The following is a 19,269-nucleotide window of genomic DNA, read 5'->3' as shown; positions in this document are numbered from 1 at the left end:
CTGTAAAATAAGAGGATTGTCTGGGTTTGGGTAACTGGCTTGTAAGAGATTTATTCCAGGAACTTTTCCCTTTCTGCGTGGCCAGAGGATGCACCAATGCTCGAGGTGCTTGAAGTTGTGACTCTAAATGCTGAGCTTCCTGAAAGCTGCCAGCCTCATAGCATAGAAAAATTACTTTTTAAAATTTTTATTTTCAGAATTTGTATTTTGAGCTTTTACCAGCAAAAAGCTTATTAGAGCCACTTAAAACATCAAAGGAGGTGTTTCTTGGCTTGGGTACATCTTTAATTTAAAGCAGATTTATTAAAGGCCAAAGCAAGATAATACTGCAAAAGGATTAGCTGTGGTTACTTGATTTCTGAGCAAACAGACTAATTGTGCTTTCTTTGTATGGGCGTCTTTTACAGCAAGTCCATTCACTGAGCATTGAACTAGGCCTGGGGTTTGGTTTTTTCCTTTTTTAATTTTTGTTGTTTCTATTGTCATCTTTAGAAATGAGAAGGATTGCTGAAAGCTTTAACTTCAAAGTCTAAGCCAGCTTACTCTTCCTTGGTTGCTATGCTTCAAAATACATTCCTGAAGCTTCTTTGCTAGGAGCTGCCAAATGTTTTGTTTCAGTGCTTCTTATCATTGGGGCTTTCAGTTGGCTTTTTTTTTTTTGGGGGGGGGGGAGGGGTTATTCTGCACAACATAAAAATTCTGCAAAGTCAATTAAAAATCAGGTTGGCATTCTTAACAATCAGAGCAGTGGTGCTGTGGAATGCTGTTTATTAGTATTTAGTCTTCACATTTGGTCTCGCCATACACAGCAGATGAAAACTCTCCCTGAAATCTAAAAGTTTACTTGATTCTGTACATTTCATACATCGGTAACAAGGAAAGAACTCTGCTAGGGCCACATCATGGTCAGTGAAACAGGGACAAACCTATTGTGAAATAGGTAATCTAATAGGTTTGGTGAGAAAGAAGGAGATAACTATTCTGGAGAAGAGGATTGGCCTCCTGAAGTTTATTATCATTTACTATCAAAGTGATCTCGTTTGGGAAAAGAAAAACTCAGACTAACCTTCCTTTCACATGGAAAGGAAGCTCCCATTTCCACTTTTACAGATGCACTTCAGGACTTAGTCATATATTTGGCATATGACTGGTAACACAAGTAAACTACTGAGATGGGTAATAAGGAGGAATACACTTTAGCTGCTCACTTCATTGATAAGCTGTCAAACATGCCAGAGTGGTCTTTTAGTGTATCTATATACTTTTCCTCCTATGATTCTTTACTGATTATAGAAACAAAAATGCAGTGGGTTTTCACAAAGCAGTGCCACTGGAATGTGGTCACGGATGGCTACATTCTCTTTAAGAAAGATAGACCAGCAAGGAGAGGTGGTGAAGTTGCTCTTTATGTGAGAGAGCAACTGGAACGTACTGAATTCTGTCCAATTGAGGATGAGGATTAGAATTGAGAGTTTGTGGATTAGAATGAAAGGGCAGGCTAGCATGTGTGACACTGTTGTGGATGTCTATTACAGACCACCTAATCAGGCTGGGGAAGTTGATGAGGCCTTCTCCAAGCAACAGCCTCAAAAACAGAGGCCCTGATTCTCATGGGGCATTTCAATTACCCAGACATTGACTGGAAGGCCTACATGACTAGTCACAGTCCAGGAGGTTCCTTCAGTGCATCAATGATAACTTCTTGATGCAAATGGTGGATGTGCCAACTAGGAGAGGAGCTCTACAGGATCTTGTACTCATGAACAAGCAGGATCTGGTTGAAGTGGTGAAGGCTGAGGACAGCCTTGGCTGCAGCAGCCATGAGATGGTGGAGCTCAGGATCTTGTGAGATAGCAACAGAATACCAAGCAGGATCACAATCCTGGACTGTAGCAGGGCCTGAAAAAAGCAATTACTAAGGGGACATCTCATGGGACAGGGTATTAAAAGATAAAGGGACCCAAGATAGTTGGTCTCCATTCAAAGATCATTTTTTTTAGGCTCAGGATCAGAGCATCCCAACAGGTAAGAGTCGAGAAAGGCCACGAAACCCACATGGTTAAACAGGGAACTGTTGGGCAAAGTGGAAGAAGAGAGTGTATAGATCATGGAAAGATGGGATGGCCGCTTAGGATGAATATGAGACTCTTGTCAGAGGGTGTAGGGAGGCAACTATGAAAACTAAAGCCTTGTTGGAGTTGTGCCTTGCAAGGGAGGTCAAGGACAAGAAGGGCTTCATCAAATACATTGCAGACAAAACTAACACTAGAGGCAATGTAAGGCCAGTGTTGAATGAGGCAGCTGCCCTGGTGACAGAGGATACAGAGAAGGCAAAGTTACCGAATGCCTTCTTTGCCTTTGTCTATTCTGCTGTAGATTGTCCCTAAGGAGCCCCAGAGTCCAGAGGAAGTCAAGTTAAAAGAGGAGTTTTGTTTGGTTGATAAGGATTGGGTTGGGATTAGTTGAGCAGTCTGGATGTACATAAATCCATGGGCCCCAATTGGATGTACCTGGTGGATGCTAAGGGAGCTGCTGGAAGTCATTGCTAAACCACTCTTCATCATCTTCAGTAAGTTGTGGAGAACAGGAGAGGTGCCTGAGGATGGGAAGAAAGCAAATGTCACTCCAGTCTTCAAAAAGAGTAAGAGAGAGGAGCCAGGTAACTACAGACTGGTCAGCCTCATGTCCATCCCTGGAAATGTGATGGAATAACTTATCCTGCGTGCTTTCTCCAGGCATATAAAGGACAAGAGAGTCATTAGGATCAGTCAACACGATTTTATTTTCATTTGTAAAAATACGTGCTTTAGGGAGAGGGTGAAACTGCTTCTGAACTGGCCTCATCCTGTGCAGCCACAGCAGTCAGAATCTTGTCCCTAATAATATATTATTAGATACATCAGGTACCTTGAAGAAACTGCAAATTCAGTACTAAATACAGGATCCTCACCTAGTGCCAATACCCAGTTCCTTGCTTTAGACACTTTATGTATTGTAGTTCTCCTACAGACAGCATGTGACTCTGCTACTACTGATTGATGGGGAGAGTTTTTTGAGAGGTTTTTGAGATGCTAAAATATTGCCATCACACCAATTGCATAAAAACCTGAAGGGAACATACCTGCCCTTTATTGTGGTCACCAGATGCTGCTTTTTGCCCAGGTATGGACAGATGCATATGAGAATGACTGAGTAGGTTGAGCATTGCCTCATCTGATATCTAGATTGCTACAGTTGCATGGCGTAGCTGAATTGCTACATTTAAAATGTCATTGTCAGGGTGGAAACCCTGTGCTTGAGGGATCTGAATGACTTGCATTGCCTTCCCTCTGCCATATGTAGGCGGTTGTTTAGCGGATAACTGGAGTATCTGTATGTATAGAGCCACAGATCGTTACCTCTTGATTACGTTCACGTTATCGGATGTGTTGTCTCCATGAGAGAAATTAAATTGCCTTTAGTAATTTGAAGCAAGTAAAAATGACAAATCATCATTCTCATGTGATCAGTTAATGGCTACAGAACGAGAATGCATCTCAATTACAAGGCAAGTGCATTTCAAGCAGCATTGATCATTCCAAATCTCCAATTGTTTTTCCTGTGATTTTCTTTACTTTTAAACTAAGATGGCTTTGGTCTATTTAAAGGGGAAAAAAAAAGAAGTTTAGTACATCCTTTCCATTTTGAATTACACTATTAGCTGTGAAATCCCAGCTCATAATCATGAACACTTAGAATAGAGATTGATTTCATAGCAACAAAAGCATTATAATATATATATTTTAAAAAATGAAAGAAACAAATGCAGTAGGAAAGTGACTTTTAAAGTTCACATCTTGGAATGTGGCAGACCAGTGTACTGGAAAGCAAAAACTCCTGTGTGCAGCTAGAAAATGGTCATCATTAGTGACATATAATGCAAATCCTGCAGGAAGAAAAAGGAATAGACATTTAGCAACAGGAAATGCTTTGGGATGTGAATATAGAATGTAGGCTGTAAGATACTTTTTTTAATGCTGTCTATATTTGCATTTGGATTTCAATCTTGTAAATATTCCTAACTAGAGAATTAGCATCTCCAAAGACAGTACCTAACAGTAATTATGAGGCATAGCTCGTGATTATGCCACACAATGAAGCATCCTGCAGAAATCCCCTAGTTAGTGCCAACCTGCAGCAGCCAGTGCCTGTGTGTGGGAAGAGGCTCAGGTGGGGAGCTGCCACTTGGGAATGGGGAACTTTGCATCATCTCCTCAACACCTCAACTTATGCATTTGTGCCCAAGGAACTTTATAGGCTGTGACCTTATTTATCATCTCATCTAGCTGGTGCAATTAACTGCATTTTTAGGAAAATCCTGATTCACATTGAGCTGATTGACAGTTATTTCTTAGGGCAATTTAGTTTGTTTGAATACAAAGGATTTTTTTAAAGGATTTTTGTCCTTTAATGGTCTGTCCAGAAGTCCCCAGATTAGCTGATGTTGCTCTGTCCGTAAGGGCAGTTTGCAGTAGTGTAAGTACACGATAATTTCTTTGGTTTGCAATCCTGCCATTCAAACACTGAAATGGTTCAATGTGCCTATAAGCAGTTACCCTTCAGCTCTCAGTCAGTTTGGGAAATGTCTCTTTTTTACCTTTCGTTTTAAGTGTGTAGTTCTTCTTCAGATAACTTTAACTAACAGAGTAACATTTAAAACTGCAAAGCTTTTGGCTACTTTGACTGCAATCACATATATGAAAGAAAAACAAAGTCATCCTTTAGAAACAAATGAAAGGCAGAATTCTTAGCAATACGTATTCCGATTCCAGCGTGGTCAGATACTTTGCTCCAGAGTCTTTGCTTTAGCCTTTCCTCCCTCTTCTGCCAATGGGGTGTGGGACTTGTACCCCAAGGTCACTAATGCTCTTTTAAAGGTATCTCATGCACCACTTTGAAGGTAAGGAAGAGGCATGAATTTTTAGGAACAGAGTTGACCCTCTCTTGAGCAGTAAGGTTCTTTGTTTGCCAAAACAACTTTCTGACTTTAACTGGTGAACAGTGAGCTGCTTCTACTTTTCTCCTCCGGTGAAGTTGAAATGGATTTTTAGAGAGGCGTACACATTTCTAATTATACTGTGGAGCCACCAAATATGCAATTAATGCCATCCTGAATTGCATGATAGCTGCCTCTTGTAACTCAGCTTGCTTTTTTTCTGAAGCTCAGGCCATGAACTGATTGTCTCTTCCTGGAAGATGAATCTTCTCTCTTTCCAATTGTTCTGGAGTTGGTAGTCAGTTGTTTAAACTTGCATATTTTTGACTCTTAGAGATTAACTATGGCTAGAACCTAACAAAAATGAAGTAGCTGAAAAAAAAATATAGAGTAAAAAAAGTGGTGCATTTTAAATTCTCAAAATTGACAAACTTAATTTTAAGGACCTGTGCCATGTGCTTGAAGCACCTGTGGTTGGCAATATTAATGATGTGACCTCATGACTTAAAGAGTGTCATTTAAAGATTACCGAGGTTTCATACTTTCCCTCTGCTTCATGGTTAATTTTACCTTGAGGGCAAAGACCTGCAGCTCTCCTTCATTAGAGCTGCAAGATTGCAGAGGTCAGGACTATGGAGTACCGAGCAATTTGTGGTCCTCAGAGCTTTGCTGCCTGAGACCTGTTGGCATTACTGCATTCAGCTGCATAATTCTGTTGGATTCATTTCATATTGGTGCCTTGGAACCTGAGTCTCTTTCTTCTTGACCCCACACCTGGAATGTGTTCTCTTTTTCTAGCAGATTATGAACCTCTAGCCTGTCAGCTAAGTCAGCTAAGTGTGCGATGAGAGACTTTCTCAAATATTTGTTGTTTGCCACAGAGAGAGGGTCCTTCATGTTTTCTCTTGCAAAAGGGAGAATTTCTGAGCCAATCAGCTCTAACATCTGCTTCAAAGCTATAGCTAGCACATATTTTACAAATGGCTCAATATGTATTTATATAATAGATTGTTTGTGCTAATTAGAGTTTATTCCACCACTGGTATGCTCCCATTAATATCATCAGCAGCTCTGTATCCTCATAAGGAGGAAAGAGCTCCTAATTAGAGCTCCAAGTTTTTAAGATATCTTTGTACAGCTTTTATTGCAAAGATAAAGTGCTGTATGTTCTCCTGGTAGCTAATCTGATAGAAAACAATTAATTTTCCTTTTTTTCTTCTTCCCAGACTCTCCTTCATTTTAATTGCAATAACGTGACCCAGTCCCACTTAGGAGTAGATCATGCACAGGGCAGAAAGCCTTGCTGCAAAAAGCTTACCCTCCAAGCAGGAAGGAACAGCAAATGTGTGTCCAGAGAAACGACTATATTAGCTAGGAAAAATGCTAGTCTGAACACAGAATAGCCCCTTTTAGCAGCAGAAAGCCTTTCCAGTGGTCAGTCCTAGGGGATAAAGCTTGGTCTGTCTTTTCAGTGCCTACTCTGAGGCATGGAGCAATGTTGCCCTGTCCCAGTGCAGCCATTCCCCAGACCCCAGGCAGGGAGGCTGAGGCAAGGCTCTGGTTTGCAGAGCAGCAAAGAGGCAGCAAGACTGCACCGCAGGAAGGAAAAGTGCTAAGAGACTGCAGAACCCTGTCACATAGCCCCAAATTTGAGATTTGTGTCAGGACTTTGCATTATTGTCTGACTTTTTACAAACACGAATTCATGTGGTTGACTGCTGTCTCTCAGCTGCCCAAGTGGGCAGTTGTTTTCAGGTCTTACAGAGCATAAAAAGTTTGCAGGATTCCCGATGAAACTTTTTAATATGCACGTTCAGCAGGTTGCAATGGGAATGCACTGCATTTGTATGACATTTCTTTGGGGATTTGAAGACAAGATACTGAACATTTTTTGGTGTGGTTTTCGTTTTGGTTTTTTTTACTGTGCCAAGTTTTGGAAAAAAAAGTCTCTTTTTCTGACTGTTCCAAATACAGTATTTTTTTTTTCCATTTGTTGAAAACTGGAAAGAGACCTATAAAGAAAATACTGATAACAATCCTAGCTAAGGAAGCAATGGCAAATACTGCACTAAAGCTTGTAAACAAACAACCCTTCTCAAATGAGTGTCTGAATTCCAATGGATTCTAATTATCTGGTAAGACAGATAGGTACAAAAACCTGCTGATATAAAGAAACTCTGGACTAAAAAAACATATATGCTGTAATTTCAGGAAGTTTTAAGCTTCTACCAGTGGTAGGAACTGAGTAAAAGATAAGACAGAAAATAATGAGCCTTGGTTATTTGTATCAGGAGTTTAGAAGGGATATATTGTGGGTGAACAAAAGATGCACCATAAGACAAACACTGCACTGAAAATAATTCTTAGTGGAAATGTAAAAAGCTGCAGGGCACTGAGGAAGATGCAGTGTCTTCCAGGCAAGAGTGCGGTTCAACAACAGAGTTTTAGAGCTACTGCTGTTAGAAAGACGTAATATTTCAGGTTTTCAACATACATTTTAATTAGTATACTATAAAATTTAACCTCCTATTTGAATATTCAGTCTTTTGGGAAAGTGACTTCATGGTAGTTCATCATGTATATTGTCTGCTATTTCCTGCATACTTCCACCAACAAAAAAAAAATGCTCCTTTCCTTTTTAGCTCACATTTCAATGAAAAAAGTAGTATAATTTTGGAAGCTAACATTTTCTCCTTTATTAGCATAACTACAATAAATTGTACATTATGGATTTAATATTATGAATTTCATGTATTAAGACCACATGAGGATCTCAGAGAGCCTCCCCTCTGCTGAGCCCTGGATAAAGCATCCTCTCTCCTCATTTCGCCTTCCCTGGTGTTTGTTGTTGAGGCTGTGAGATCATCCAGGATGCTGAGCCTGTGCCAAGTGCTCTGATTGTCCGTCCTTCTGTGACCCTACAAACAGGAGCAGTGTTAGGCATATAGCATGTCCCAGGCCACCTGGGGCACCTGCAGCAGATTCTCAATGACATCTGCATTCCCATGGAAAGGTGCTGTCTGTGCTAGGATCACTTCTGCCTGCCTGAGCTGCATTTCAAGCCAATACATGTTCCCTGTGTCAGGATGCAAAGCTCTTCAAGTCCTTAATGTGACCTGGAGGCTGTACTAAGCTGTCCACAGAGACATTCATTTGTTAAACCTACAGCCTTGTTTAAAAGATCGCAGTAACTTATCTGACAATGTTACTTATGTGCAGGTTAGGTCAAAATCTGACTGTCAAAAGTTGAACGCGACTATAAAGACAGAGGTATGCTGTTTTATTACATCATTAAAAAATCTAGATTCTACTCTAGCAGGGACTACAGGCTGGAGACTGACAGACAAGAAGAAAATAGCTGGGAATAAATTTTATGCAGCTATTTTCTTTCTCCCTCAAATGTGAATGCTTATGCAAAACACATTGCTGTAGACTCACTGACAATAAAGAGGGAATCATTATATGAGTAGTGGATTCTCAGGGGAACATTTTAGCCAAAACACACTCTGCAATACTTTCCCACATTCTTTGTTGAATAAATTAATTTCTGAATTTTCCATGAATACATTCAACCATTTCTCCCCTCATATATTTTATTGATCTCAATATACATTTAGCAACAAATAACAGAGCTGCTTTTCCATTTGCAAGAAAATAGTTTAGAGATGTTTATGTGGGCCTTGGGGTTAGTAGGAAACAGATGCAGTTCAAACACCAGGGAGGTAGCAGAGAAATGTGAAGCTTGACAGAACCCAAGGAGCTATACGAGAAGAGCTCAGCATAGAGTCAAGGTGTATTCAGTCATACCACCAGTGAGATATGTTTCCTGAAATCAGATGACTGATCCCACCTGCCTAGAATCATTGCAAGGAGATTTATGGCTCGTGTCTGTAAAAATCGTAATGTCCTTTTGATCTTAAAGACTGGTAGAACACATTGTTCTGTCATTTAATGTTTTGTCCTGTAGCACTTATCTTTTTATTTTCATATGAGAAGGAGATTAAAATGGCAAAAGGAAAGAGTATATTTGAGGGGGTTTTTTTCTCTACAAAAATAGAAATACAATAGTTTGGGGAAAATCAACAGACTCCTTCCAGACTGTAAATCCAGTGGCAGAATAGTCAAAAAACTTCCTTCTCCAACCCCAAGCTGCCACCCCAGTTCTATATGAGTACAAACGAACATTCCCAACAAGTACTTAATCATGGGTATAAATTTAATCACATGTGAACTGTAGTCTTCCAGCTGAGCTCTCTTCCTTGCCCTGCACACTCAGATGATAGAGGGTAGTCTTTTAGGCAGTTTCTTTTTTTGGTTTACTTTGAGCTTTTTGGTTGCCATTTTTATGAATCATTAAAAAAAGCTGAGGAAAAACTTGCCTTGCTGTTTCCCAGCATAAAGCACCCTTTCTCTTAACTACATGTAATAACAGGCTTGAAATAGGCCTTACCATCTTAAAGGTGGTATTTGAAATATAATTGCTAATACTTAGATACATAATTTACATTTATTATGCATAATAAAATATGTAACTAACTGATGTTCTGTAAGGGATTAAATGATCAGCTCCAGCTGCAGAAAGATTTATGCCTGCATTCTCAATAACATATGGACTATAAGAATATGCTACAGAAAGAGTCATAGCCTTCAGGACTGTGTGGTGCATTCTCCTTTATTGTCTTCTCTTTTTTGATGTGCTTTCTCTTGTGTTTCTGTTCTGTCCAAACATCATGGATTATGCAAGTGAATTTACAGAGAAGCAATCAAAAAATAAGAACTTATATTCCCTTCATTCTTGAAAGAAATTAGTGTAAAGTACAAGTTTGTGTTTGGCCATACATGTTCTCAATCAAAAACGTAAAACATCACACAGAGCAGGCAACCACCAGGGCATACGGAAGTTCAGAAGGGCAGGGAGATAATGGCAGCAGAAAGAGATGTAGGCACAGGATAATGGACTCCTGCTGCTAGATTAAAGCCTGGGCAAAGATGAGCACTTTTAACAAAAACAAGCAAAGGCAAAGCCAAGGTGTTTGCAGTACTTTCAAAGCAAGAGGCATTTATCTTGTAACAACATCCTGTTCATTCTCTTGGCTTCCGCTGTACCAACATAACAGAAGACAATGCTGTGATTTTCGTCAGTAGCCTTTGCTAGATGAGCTCCAGTTGCCTACAGCATCCTCATTGATAATGCCATGGTCTTAGACTGTGTCCTTCAGCCTTCAAAAAAGCTGCATGTTTCAAAACACATTATATCATGCTTCATAAGCATGCTGACCTACTTTTAAATGAAGAAGAATTTATCTGTTCTAAAACTCAGGCTTATCAAAGGTTTTTTACAGCATAAGAAGTCCAGTATCGCCTGACAGGAGCCAGTCTGCAGGGAATGTCACCAGTCTCAGTGCTGTAGGCAAAACTGCCCTTTGCATTAGAAGCCCTCAGATTCTGATCTTCAGGGCTTGAAGGAAGCAAAAAAAACCCCCAAATTGTGTTCTATTCATTGGGGATTGAGCCAAAGAGAACACCTTGCATGTTCTTGTTTCTGTTTCTGTGTGTTCTTTTCTTTCACTAGTTTTATTAGTACATTAGTCTGCAGCAACCGTGTTGTTGGGCACAGTCTGGGGAAATATCCTTGGGCCAGTAACTATGGGCCAGTATGTAATGCAAACAACAAAGGCTATGAGTAGTCAATATGTTATAAATCAAGGCTTTTTAACCAGCACCCTTTTGCAATATTAATTCTCCTGACTTGTCTCCTTCTTCCAATACTGCACATCTTGCAATCCTAAATGGTTTTAATGTGGTGGCTGTCAAGAGGTGTTGTAAATCTCATCTGCTGAGGTTTTAGGGAAGAGAAAGGAACAAGTAACAATATATACAGCTGTAGGGAACAATGCTGTATTACTTATTGTTTAAACTTCACTCTTCAGTTTTACAGTTCTGTTGTCTTTCTGGAGTTGATTGTATTATGGATGGCTAATTTTAGGGATGATGCTATTAACCATTAAGAAAATTTATAAATATTGGTAGAAGCAATTTAGAATTTCTTCCTTGTTCAGAGAAACTGATGTGTTGAAGGACCAAATGCATCAGCTCATGAACTGATTTCTCACTAATTGTGAGGATGTTATTCAGACCAAGCCTATTGTTTGCATTGTAAGGTGAGAGCTCCAACCTCCTCAGAAGACCAAACGATTAAGTCAGTAGTGGTAACATGTAAGAGATGGTGTCATTTCACACCCAAAACATGGTAATGCAGCATAGGAAGAACATGGGTTTTTTCATTTCTTTCCACATAGGAGGTTTGTATTTTCTTCCCAGTTTTGCCACTGATCTTTTAAGTGACCTGAAAGACATTGTTTCCTCTTTCTATGCTGCAGATTCCATGTGTTTAAGCAGGAACAATAATAACATTTTACAAGGTACATTTAGAACTGGCATGCAAAACTCTGCATAGGAAGTAGCTACTATTGTTGTTATCTGTAATAATAAAAGCAATGGTGTTTTCAGTAGAGAGTGAAGTTTTGCAATCTGTCTAATGCTATTACTGCTAAACTCAATTTCTCATTTAATCCACAGCTGCTGCTTTTGTATCTTGTCCTAATTCAAAACATATTCTTTCTGGTTTTTTTATGATCCTAGTGCAAGTTGGAGTTTCATGCATGTACTTCTGGCAAAACCATCACAGCTCGATGTGAAGGGCCTTGCCCCTGCCTTCCAGGGCCTGAAAGTTCTAAACACAAGATGGAGAAGAGTGGTGAGTTTGGTTTCTGCTCTATTCTTTAAAAAATGTAAGACATTTCTTAACTAGTAGTTTTTATAGGTAACACTTTCTGAGAAAAAGCTAAGGTACAACTTCCCTGAACTTTAAGTGCTTTGGAACACCTTAACTGCTGCAAAACTAACACCCACTTAATAGAGTCTCACAGGAAAACTGAGTTTTGGCTAATGACTCTCATCTGTGAATGAAAATATTTTGAGTCAAAATATTGAAACATTGTAAAAGAAGCTAGAAAAAAAACCCCACTGCTTGATGGTTCATTACTGTATAAGTTTTTTACAAAATCATCCCTTGTGTTAACCAAAAAGACATTTAAAGTCACATATACATACTACATGGGATCTGAATTATCATTTTAAGCATTATTGTTATTGTTGTTATTAGAAATCAAATATATAATAAATAGATATACTTATCTGTATTCATATATGAAATTGTTTAAGCAACAAACTCATTGCAAATGATGTTATATAAAACTGAAGGTCATGTGAGTCTCAGCACAAATGGCTTTTTTTCCCTGCCAGCTCTCCAGTGAGTTTCTCTAGTTAGATTTGAAAGCCTGGTGAGCTAATTCACTCTTCTAGGTCTTTCCCAAGGAAGTAAATACAATCTGTGTGGGAGTGACCTCATCCAAAGGGAATTAGTTCTTGCAAAAGAGACTGCCCAAAAGCAGAAATGCACCGGTGATACAAGTGCCACAGCCAGGTTCTGTCTAAGGGTTTCCACTCTAAGGGTTTGCTCTATCATGCTAAGCAGTGAAATATGTGTGTTTACCTTGTGCACCACATGGAGGATAAAAAAGATGTTCCAACAGTAGTAGGCACAAAAACAGAAAAATAAAGTTTAAACAACAGTTAATCTGGTTAATTCAGGCCCTGTCACTCCAGCTGAAAGCACAGCACCAGTCCTCCCATTAAGCCTCCGTCCACTTTCTAGAACAAGACGTGATTCTCCAGACTAAATTTTGAAAGTTCAGGTTTATCCCATTTTTTGCAAATCACTGATGTTTTTCTGCATAGCTATCAAATTTAGATGAAGTATTTTAGATGACAAGGTTCTGAAATCAATGTATAACTGTAACTGTGGCATGAATCTTTTGGTTACAGTATACCCACTGATAAATTGGCTTATTCATATTTTCTATTTCTTGTAGCCCTTATCAGCCTACAGGAAATATTTCTTTTCTTTGCCCTTATCAGAAAGAGTATCATATTAATAAATCTTCAGTGACATTTTAAACTTACAGTTTCATTCATATAAAAGAAAAAAGATTCCAATAACTATTGTGGTTTAACTCCAGATGGGAACTGAACATCACCCAGCTGGTCCCTCACCACCCCTGGTGGGATGGGGAAGAGAATCAGAAAAGTAAAACTGAGAAAACTCAAAACTCATGGGTTGAAATAAAGACAGTTTAGTAGGTAAAGTAAAAGCTACACACACAAGCACAGCAAAAGAAGGCATTTATTTTCTCCTTCTCATCTCTGGCAGGTGTTCAGCCATCCCCAGGACAGCAGGGCTCTAGCACATGTAATAGTGACTTGGGAAGACAAACACCATCACTCTAAACATCCCCCTTCTTCCTTCTTCCGCATTTATCTGCTGAGCATGAGACCATGTGGTCTGCGATATCCCTGGGGTCAGTTGGAGTCAACTGTCCCAGCTGTGTCCCCTCCCAACTCCTTGTGCACTCCCAGCCTACTCACTGGTGGGGTGAGGTGAGAAGCAGAAAAGGCCTTGACTCTGTGCAAGTCCTGCTCAGCAGCGATGAAAACATCCCTGTGTTATGAACATTGTTTTCAAGACAAATCCAGAGCTTAGCCCCATATCAGCTACTGTGAATAAAATTAACTCCACTCCAGCCTAAACCAGCACATAACCTTTATCTTGACAAAAGCAATTTGCCAAGGTATATGTATTCTGAAACCCAGGTTTTTGTTTTGCATGACTTCAAGCTTTAACTCCAGCCTAGAAGGCATTAATTTAATAGATTGGGTGATCTGCAGAGCAACTTTCCTTGAGCACTTTTTCAAGAGGGCAAACTTGAGCTAACAGTAGTTCTGCCATTGTCTTGGTGACAAGAATATGAAATGCCTCAATTCTGCAGTCTTCAGTGTAGCATGAAGAGCCCTCTGCACTCTTGGAGGAGCACAGTGACTTGAGATATAGGGGAAATCATTGCCACATGTGTACAGAAACATTCAGAACACTGAAAATACTAGTCATCTCCTGCACTGAGTGTTTGCAAAGAAGATGTTCATGAACCTATTTGTAGTGTTACAAGCAAAATACTTGCACAGGTATGGTAGTGATCACATGTGTGTGCCTGTATATGTATATTGAAAAAAATAATAGCAATATAATACATTGCTTTATCACAGACTTTGTCTTTCTAGTGCTAGGTGCTGAAATGCCCACAAAAGGGTTTGGTACTGAGAATCAAATAAACAGTAGTAAAGGAGGTTTCTAACTTGCTTAGTCTTAAATTTTCTCCTTTTAATATGCCAGTAATGTGCCAGTTAAGGGCTTCCTTTAACCTACTTCCTCAGTCTACTCTCTTTAGACTGTATCTTCAGTTGGCCCACTGAATGTAATGGATTCTCTGACTGAATATTTCCGAGTCTGTCAGAGTGTTTTAACAAAGAGCTCCTAGGAGTTTCATGGGAAAACATGAGTAAATTCTATATACTAGTATGAATTTTACCCAGATTAAATTTTAGCTGCATCTGAAGAGGATTTTGGTGTGTATTTGCCCTTTACAACCTGGAAGCCAGACAGTTTTCCTTAGATTCATGGGAGAATTATGAATTCTTATTGATGATCACAAAAAATTTCCATTGCACTGCCTTTTGTAAGATTCCTTTATTTGCTCAACAAGTAGTGTCACCTGGCTTTGGAGAAACAAGCCTTGACAGAATCTCAGGTGACATGTGTGGTACATACATGGCAATCAAAAGGTAGAGCATGGCAGTCACCTGAAGCCGGATAACAGCTGTGTTTGACTGACCTCCTGTTCGTCATATTCCCAGAATGCTCAGTCTGGAGCTTCTGACTAACATTTTGGTTACTTGGTACCATGGTGTTTTCTCTAGTCTTCAAATTATTTTATTTTCCTTGTATGCTATGATAGTATCATTCATATTACTGAATTGGTACAAAAATCAGTAGTTTGATTTCTCATTAAAATTTGTGTAAAATAATTGTGTAGATAGTTAGGATTTGGTTTCTGGTCTTCATTTAGTTCCCAGGTTTGTGAAATCCATTTATATACAGTGTAATCTTAAATAGAAAATGATAGAGAGCTAACCGTCATGCCTTGTACAGACATGTCAGTAGAAAAATTACTAAGGAGAATTACAGTGCAAATGCTTCCAGCAAAATGGAAATGCAGCTCTGAGAGCTACTGCATAAACTTTTTTATGCCTTTTCTACAACAAGGTTAAATGTATGTGGTTGTGAACTTCCAATTTGAAGACAGCTTGCATTAATCTTTACACATTCGTTCAATCATATTCAAATATTATTCCATAATAAATTACTTTCAGAAATTAAAAATGTAAAGGAACATTTAATTTCCAGAGTACTGTAATTCTAAATGTCATGACCTTTTTTTATACGCTTGTGAATAAAATTGGCAGCAGCATCAAAGAAAAGCAATCTAAGTGTATGTGCTTGGAGGTAACAATTGACTGCATTGTCTGCATCGTATTCCTTCCTCCTCCCTGGGCACCTTCAAAAACATTTCTGCTTTGAGGATGAAAATCAAGGCTAATAATCGTGTTAAAAATTCGAATTCCTTTTAATGTGCTAACTGGTACTATGGAGACATTAATAAAATAGCCCAAATGCTAGCAAAAGAAAACTACACCAGAATTATTACCTTGAATGGCAAATAACAACAATAGAATCTTTGTAGCATATTGTTAAATCTTTTAAGAGATGGCAAGATCATGTTCTCCAGTTTCTTAAATGGAATTTTGAGTCAGAGACTAAGAGGTAGAAAACAGGACTCTCTGAGGGCACTAATGGAATATTTTTGAAAAGAAGACAAACCTTAATGCTTTTTCTCTTTTCTTTTTGAAGCCCATTTAGATTCTTTTGGTTTATGAAAGTACTTGATATGCTTCATTACTCACAGCCTTGTCCCATCTTTACAATATGCTTCCATGATAGCCACTTGGATACCCTGAGACAAAGGTTAATCTGTAGTTTGTCCCAAGGTTAGTTGCCCTTTCTGAGTGTATGCACCCTTTTATCTGATACCATAAAATTAATACAGCTATGATTTCAACAGAGGAAAAGGACTGATCGACTCTTAGTGATACCCAAGTGGCAGAAGTTATTTCAGACAAAGTGCTGCCTGTTGGTGGTTTTCAGGTAATTCTTTCCAGAATATTCTTTCCAGAATATTCTTTCCAAGAATATTCTTTCCAAAATTCTTTCCAGAATATTGCTCTGCAATATTAACTGGAGTTCTCAAGTTTAACTTGTTTTGACACAAGCTGAAGCTTCTAAAATTCTCCATAAATAAAGGGCTTCAGACAAAAAATAAGCAGGTTTAGTTCTTCAGAACCTACTGGCAAAGGAAGAGCTCATTCCTGCCCCTGTCCTACACTTGAATGTGCAGTTCATTCTATCAAAAAGGCAACATTGTGCAATGATTGGGACATCTCTTGGCAAATATGAGTTTGTAATTGTGATAATATGGTTCTGTCTGGATCCCCCATACCTGTGTAACTCTTATTTTTTACATGCATCAGAGATGCAGTAGCTTGGGCAGGGTGGTAAATGTTTAACAGCATGTTGAGGCTCTTTCTGACCTCTTGTTTTGTAAGAGGTCAAGTGCTATACTCTTCATTTGTTGCTGTCAGGCTTGCAGAGCCACTGGAGCATGAATGGATGCAGTAATGCAAAGTAGATTTATCCCAATCTATGTATTGTGTCTTTTTGACCTTGCAGAAACACTCGAGGCAACTTCTAAGAAAATGCTGTTATTTTGATAAGGGAAATGTAAGGTCAATAGGCAGAAGCAAATAGATTGTTATATTGAGTGTTGTTTAAATTTCTAAAGAGAACATTTTTAAGTTACAGGAATAGGTCTTGGCAAGCTTGATCAAGAATCTACCTTGCTTAGGGTATAGTTTAGGATATGAATTGTAACATTTAACTACCAGCCCTATTCCATGTGATGGATGAGGTGATTTAATGTTCCATTCCTTTATAAAAAGAGCACTCAGTGCATGAAGTTGATTTGAAGAAATCACAGTCTTGTTTCCCAAATGAGTTGTATCATTCCTTGTGCCTGAATGACTGACAACTAAAAGAATTTAAAGTCTTAGAACTAAGTCTTTCTTTGAAATCCACTTTCAGCAAATATTTCAGTTTCAAATTGCTATTCACGAGTTTTCATGACTGCAGAGTACATCATTTTAAAGTTTATGAAGTATGAGTCACAAACATGGTGAGCTGAAATTGGTTCCTGGACTTGATTTGCCAGGATTTTTTTTCCTTTTTTGGCTTTAGCTTTGAAAAAAGACTTCTTCAGACGGTGAATTTCTAGGTAGACTTTTAAATGACCTGCTTGAGTCTCATACTCTGGGAATTGTTACAAAACCCAACATTCTAAAGTTAGCATCGAGAGCTTCAAAGCTTCAGTGTATGACATTAAAACTAGGAGGGTTTGGGGGTTTTTTTCACTTTTTTAAAGAAGAGAAATTATGTTTATTCAAACCAGAATAACTTGAAGCACATGGCAGAAGGAAATGTAACACAGTGATGTGTCACAAACACTGACATGATCCTTCTGTAGACTTCTTAAAATGTAGCATTATTATCTTTAAACTATGCAGGAATTGACGTATTTTCTCCATAATTTTCTGTATGAATGCTGCGGTTCATTATTTTTAATTTGTTACACTGTGAAATGACCTTACCTAACTAAATCTGAGTTATGCAGTAATGTAAATAATGATTACTACTATTATTTTGCTTGCAAGCTTTCACACGGGTGCATCAGTCTTTATTGTTCCCTTCCTGAAAGATTAACTTTCTTCATTTCTGTTAGATATCGTCTGTGAGTAGTAGAGTGGCTGCACCCAGTTAATATTTGATTAAAAGAAAGTGAGAAGTGGGCAAGAACAAATTCATTTGCTCTTCATGGGTGGCTATTATCATTGCCCACTTCTAAGAGAAGCAAAAGCAAATAGCTTCAAGACTGAAGCAGGAAAATCAAGTTCCTGACAGGGTGAGAAGAAAGAACACAGTAACGGTGTCTGGGGAAGTTTTGTTCTGCTGCTTCCTCTCACAAGCATCTTGTGCACCAGACAAAACTAAGAGCTTATGAGGGAAAGGCTACACATTCTGAATATGCATATTTCATAGGAAAACTTGCATTTTTTTCATAGGAATGTTATATTAAATAGAATATGTAATCTGGGAGACAAATAAATAAAATATTCACATGCTGAAAAGGAATAGAGCAAGAAAGTTAGTAATCTGAATTGAGAACATGTTAACTGATTCGTATACAAATGCTAGTTTTTCCTGATGTCTTTTATATTCCTACATCACATCATTCTGATACCTTCTTCTGTGTCTACAAAGGAGATGTGTTTTGTCATAACTCATGCAGAGCTGGCCTTGGAATAGCTCTGGATGGACCATTAAATGCAAGTCCTTTTACTGTAGCTCAAAAGGATGGTGATGCCCTTACAGGAAATTTGATTGAGAGGACCTTGGGCCCAACACCATGCTGAAGGAAACGTTGGTGTGATTGTGTGATCGATACTTAACCACGTCCACAAACTGCAGAGGATTCCTTAGCAAAACTTTGTGTTTGTAACTCACTACCTGGATAGTACATGTGCACTCAGTACATGTAAGGCTTTTTCTGATCCATTTTGACAATCTGAACATCTCAAAGCAGAGCAATAGATGTTGCTGAATTGGAAATGTTGAAACTACTACTATTTATACCACTCTGAAATTATATCACTTACATTCCCATCAAATCATCTTCTTTGCATTGATTTCTGGACTACCTTCGTATAATGAGGTGATCAATAGTAGTTACTGCTCCCCTTCAAATGCAGTGTAACATCATTAATCAATGTAATTTAACCTCAAAAACATCCAAAATTTTCTTAATGACTTTGCTGTGTAGCAGATGGGAAGTGGAAGGAATTTTCGTGGTATATAATTAAGAAGTCATCATGCAAAACAGCTTCAGATACTGCAAAACCTTTGCAGGTAAATCACTGACAGAATCTTCTAGGTTTTTGTTAGCAAATTAGGGCAGACCTTATGATAAGTAGCTATCACATCTTCAAAGTATGGTACTTCCCTGAATTAGGCAAGGAGGTATCTTGAATCATGTAGATCAACTCAGAAACCAGGTAATTTTGTAAGGCTTCCTTTTAAACATTTTCATGAAAGCAACAAGAATGCAGAAGGAAAAGGTATAGTATAACCTTGTATGCAAAGTATTATCCCATTTACTGACATATCTACTTTG

General features: G+C 38.5%; 1 protein-coding gene across 1 annotated transcript in view; it reads left to right on the top strand.

Moving 5' to 3' along the window:
- The window catches only part of SPOCK1 (SPARC (osteonectin), cwcv and kazal like domains proteoglycan 1), a 315,938-nt gene that overhangs the window by 244,243 nt on the left and 52,426 nt on the right, over positions 1-19,269 (top strand). The window contains exon 6 of the mRNA XM_062002468.1: positions 11,618-11,732. Coding sequence (XP_061858452.1) covers positions 11,618-11,732 — 115 coding nt within the window. The remainder of the gene's footprint in view (positions 1-11,617; positions 11,733-19,269) is intronic.

The sequence above is a fragment of the Colius striatus genome, chromosome 9 (genome assembly GCF_028858725.1).
Source record: "Colius striatus isolate bColStr4 chromosome 9, bColStr4.1.hap1, whole genome shotgun sequence".
Lineage (NCBI taxonomy): Eukaryota > Metazoa > Chordata > Aves > Coliiformes > Coliidae > Colius > Colius striatus.
This window is presented reverse-complemented; position numbering and strand designations above follow the sequence as displayed.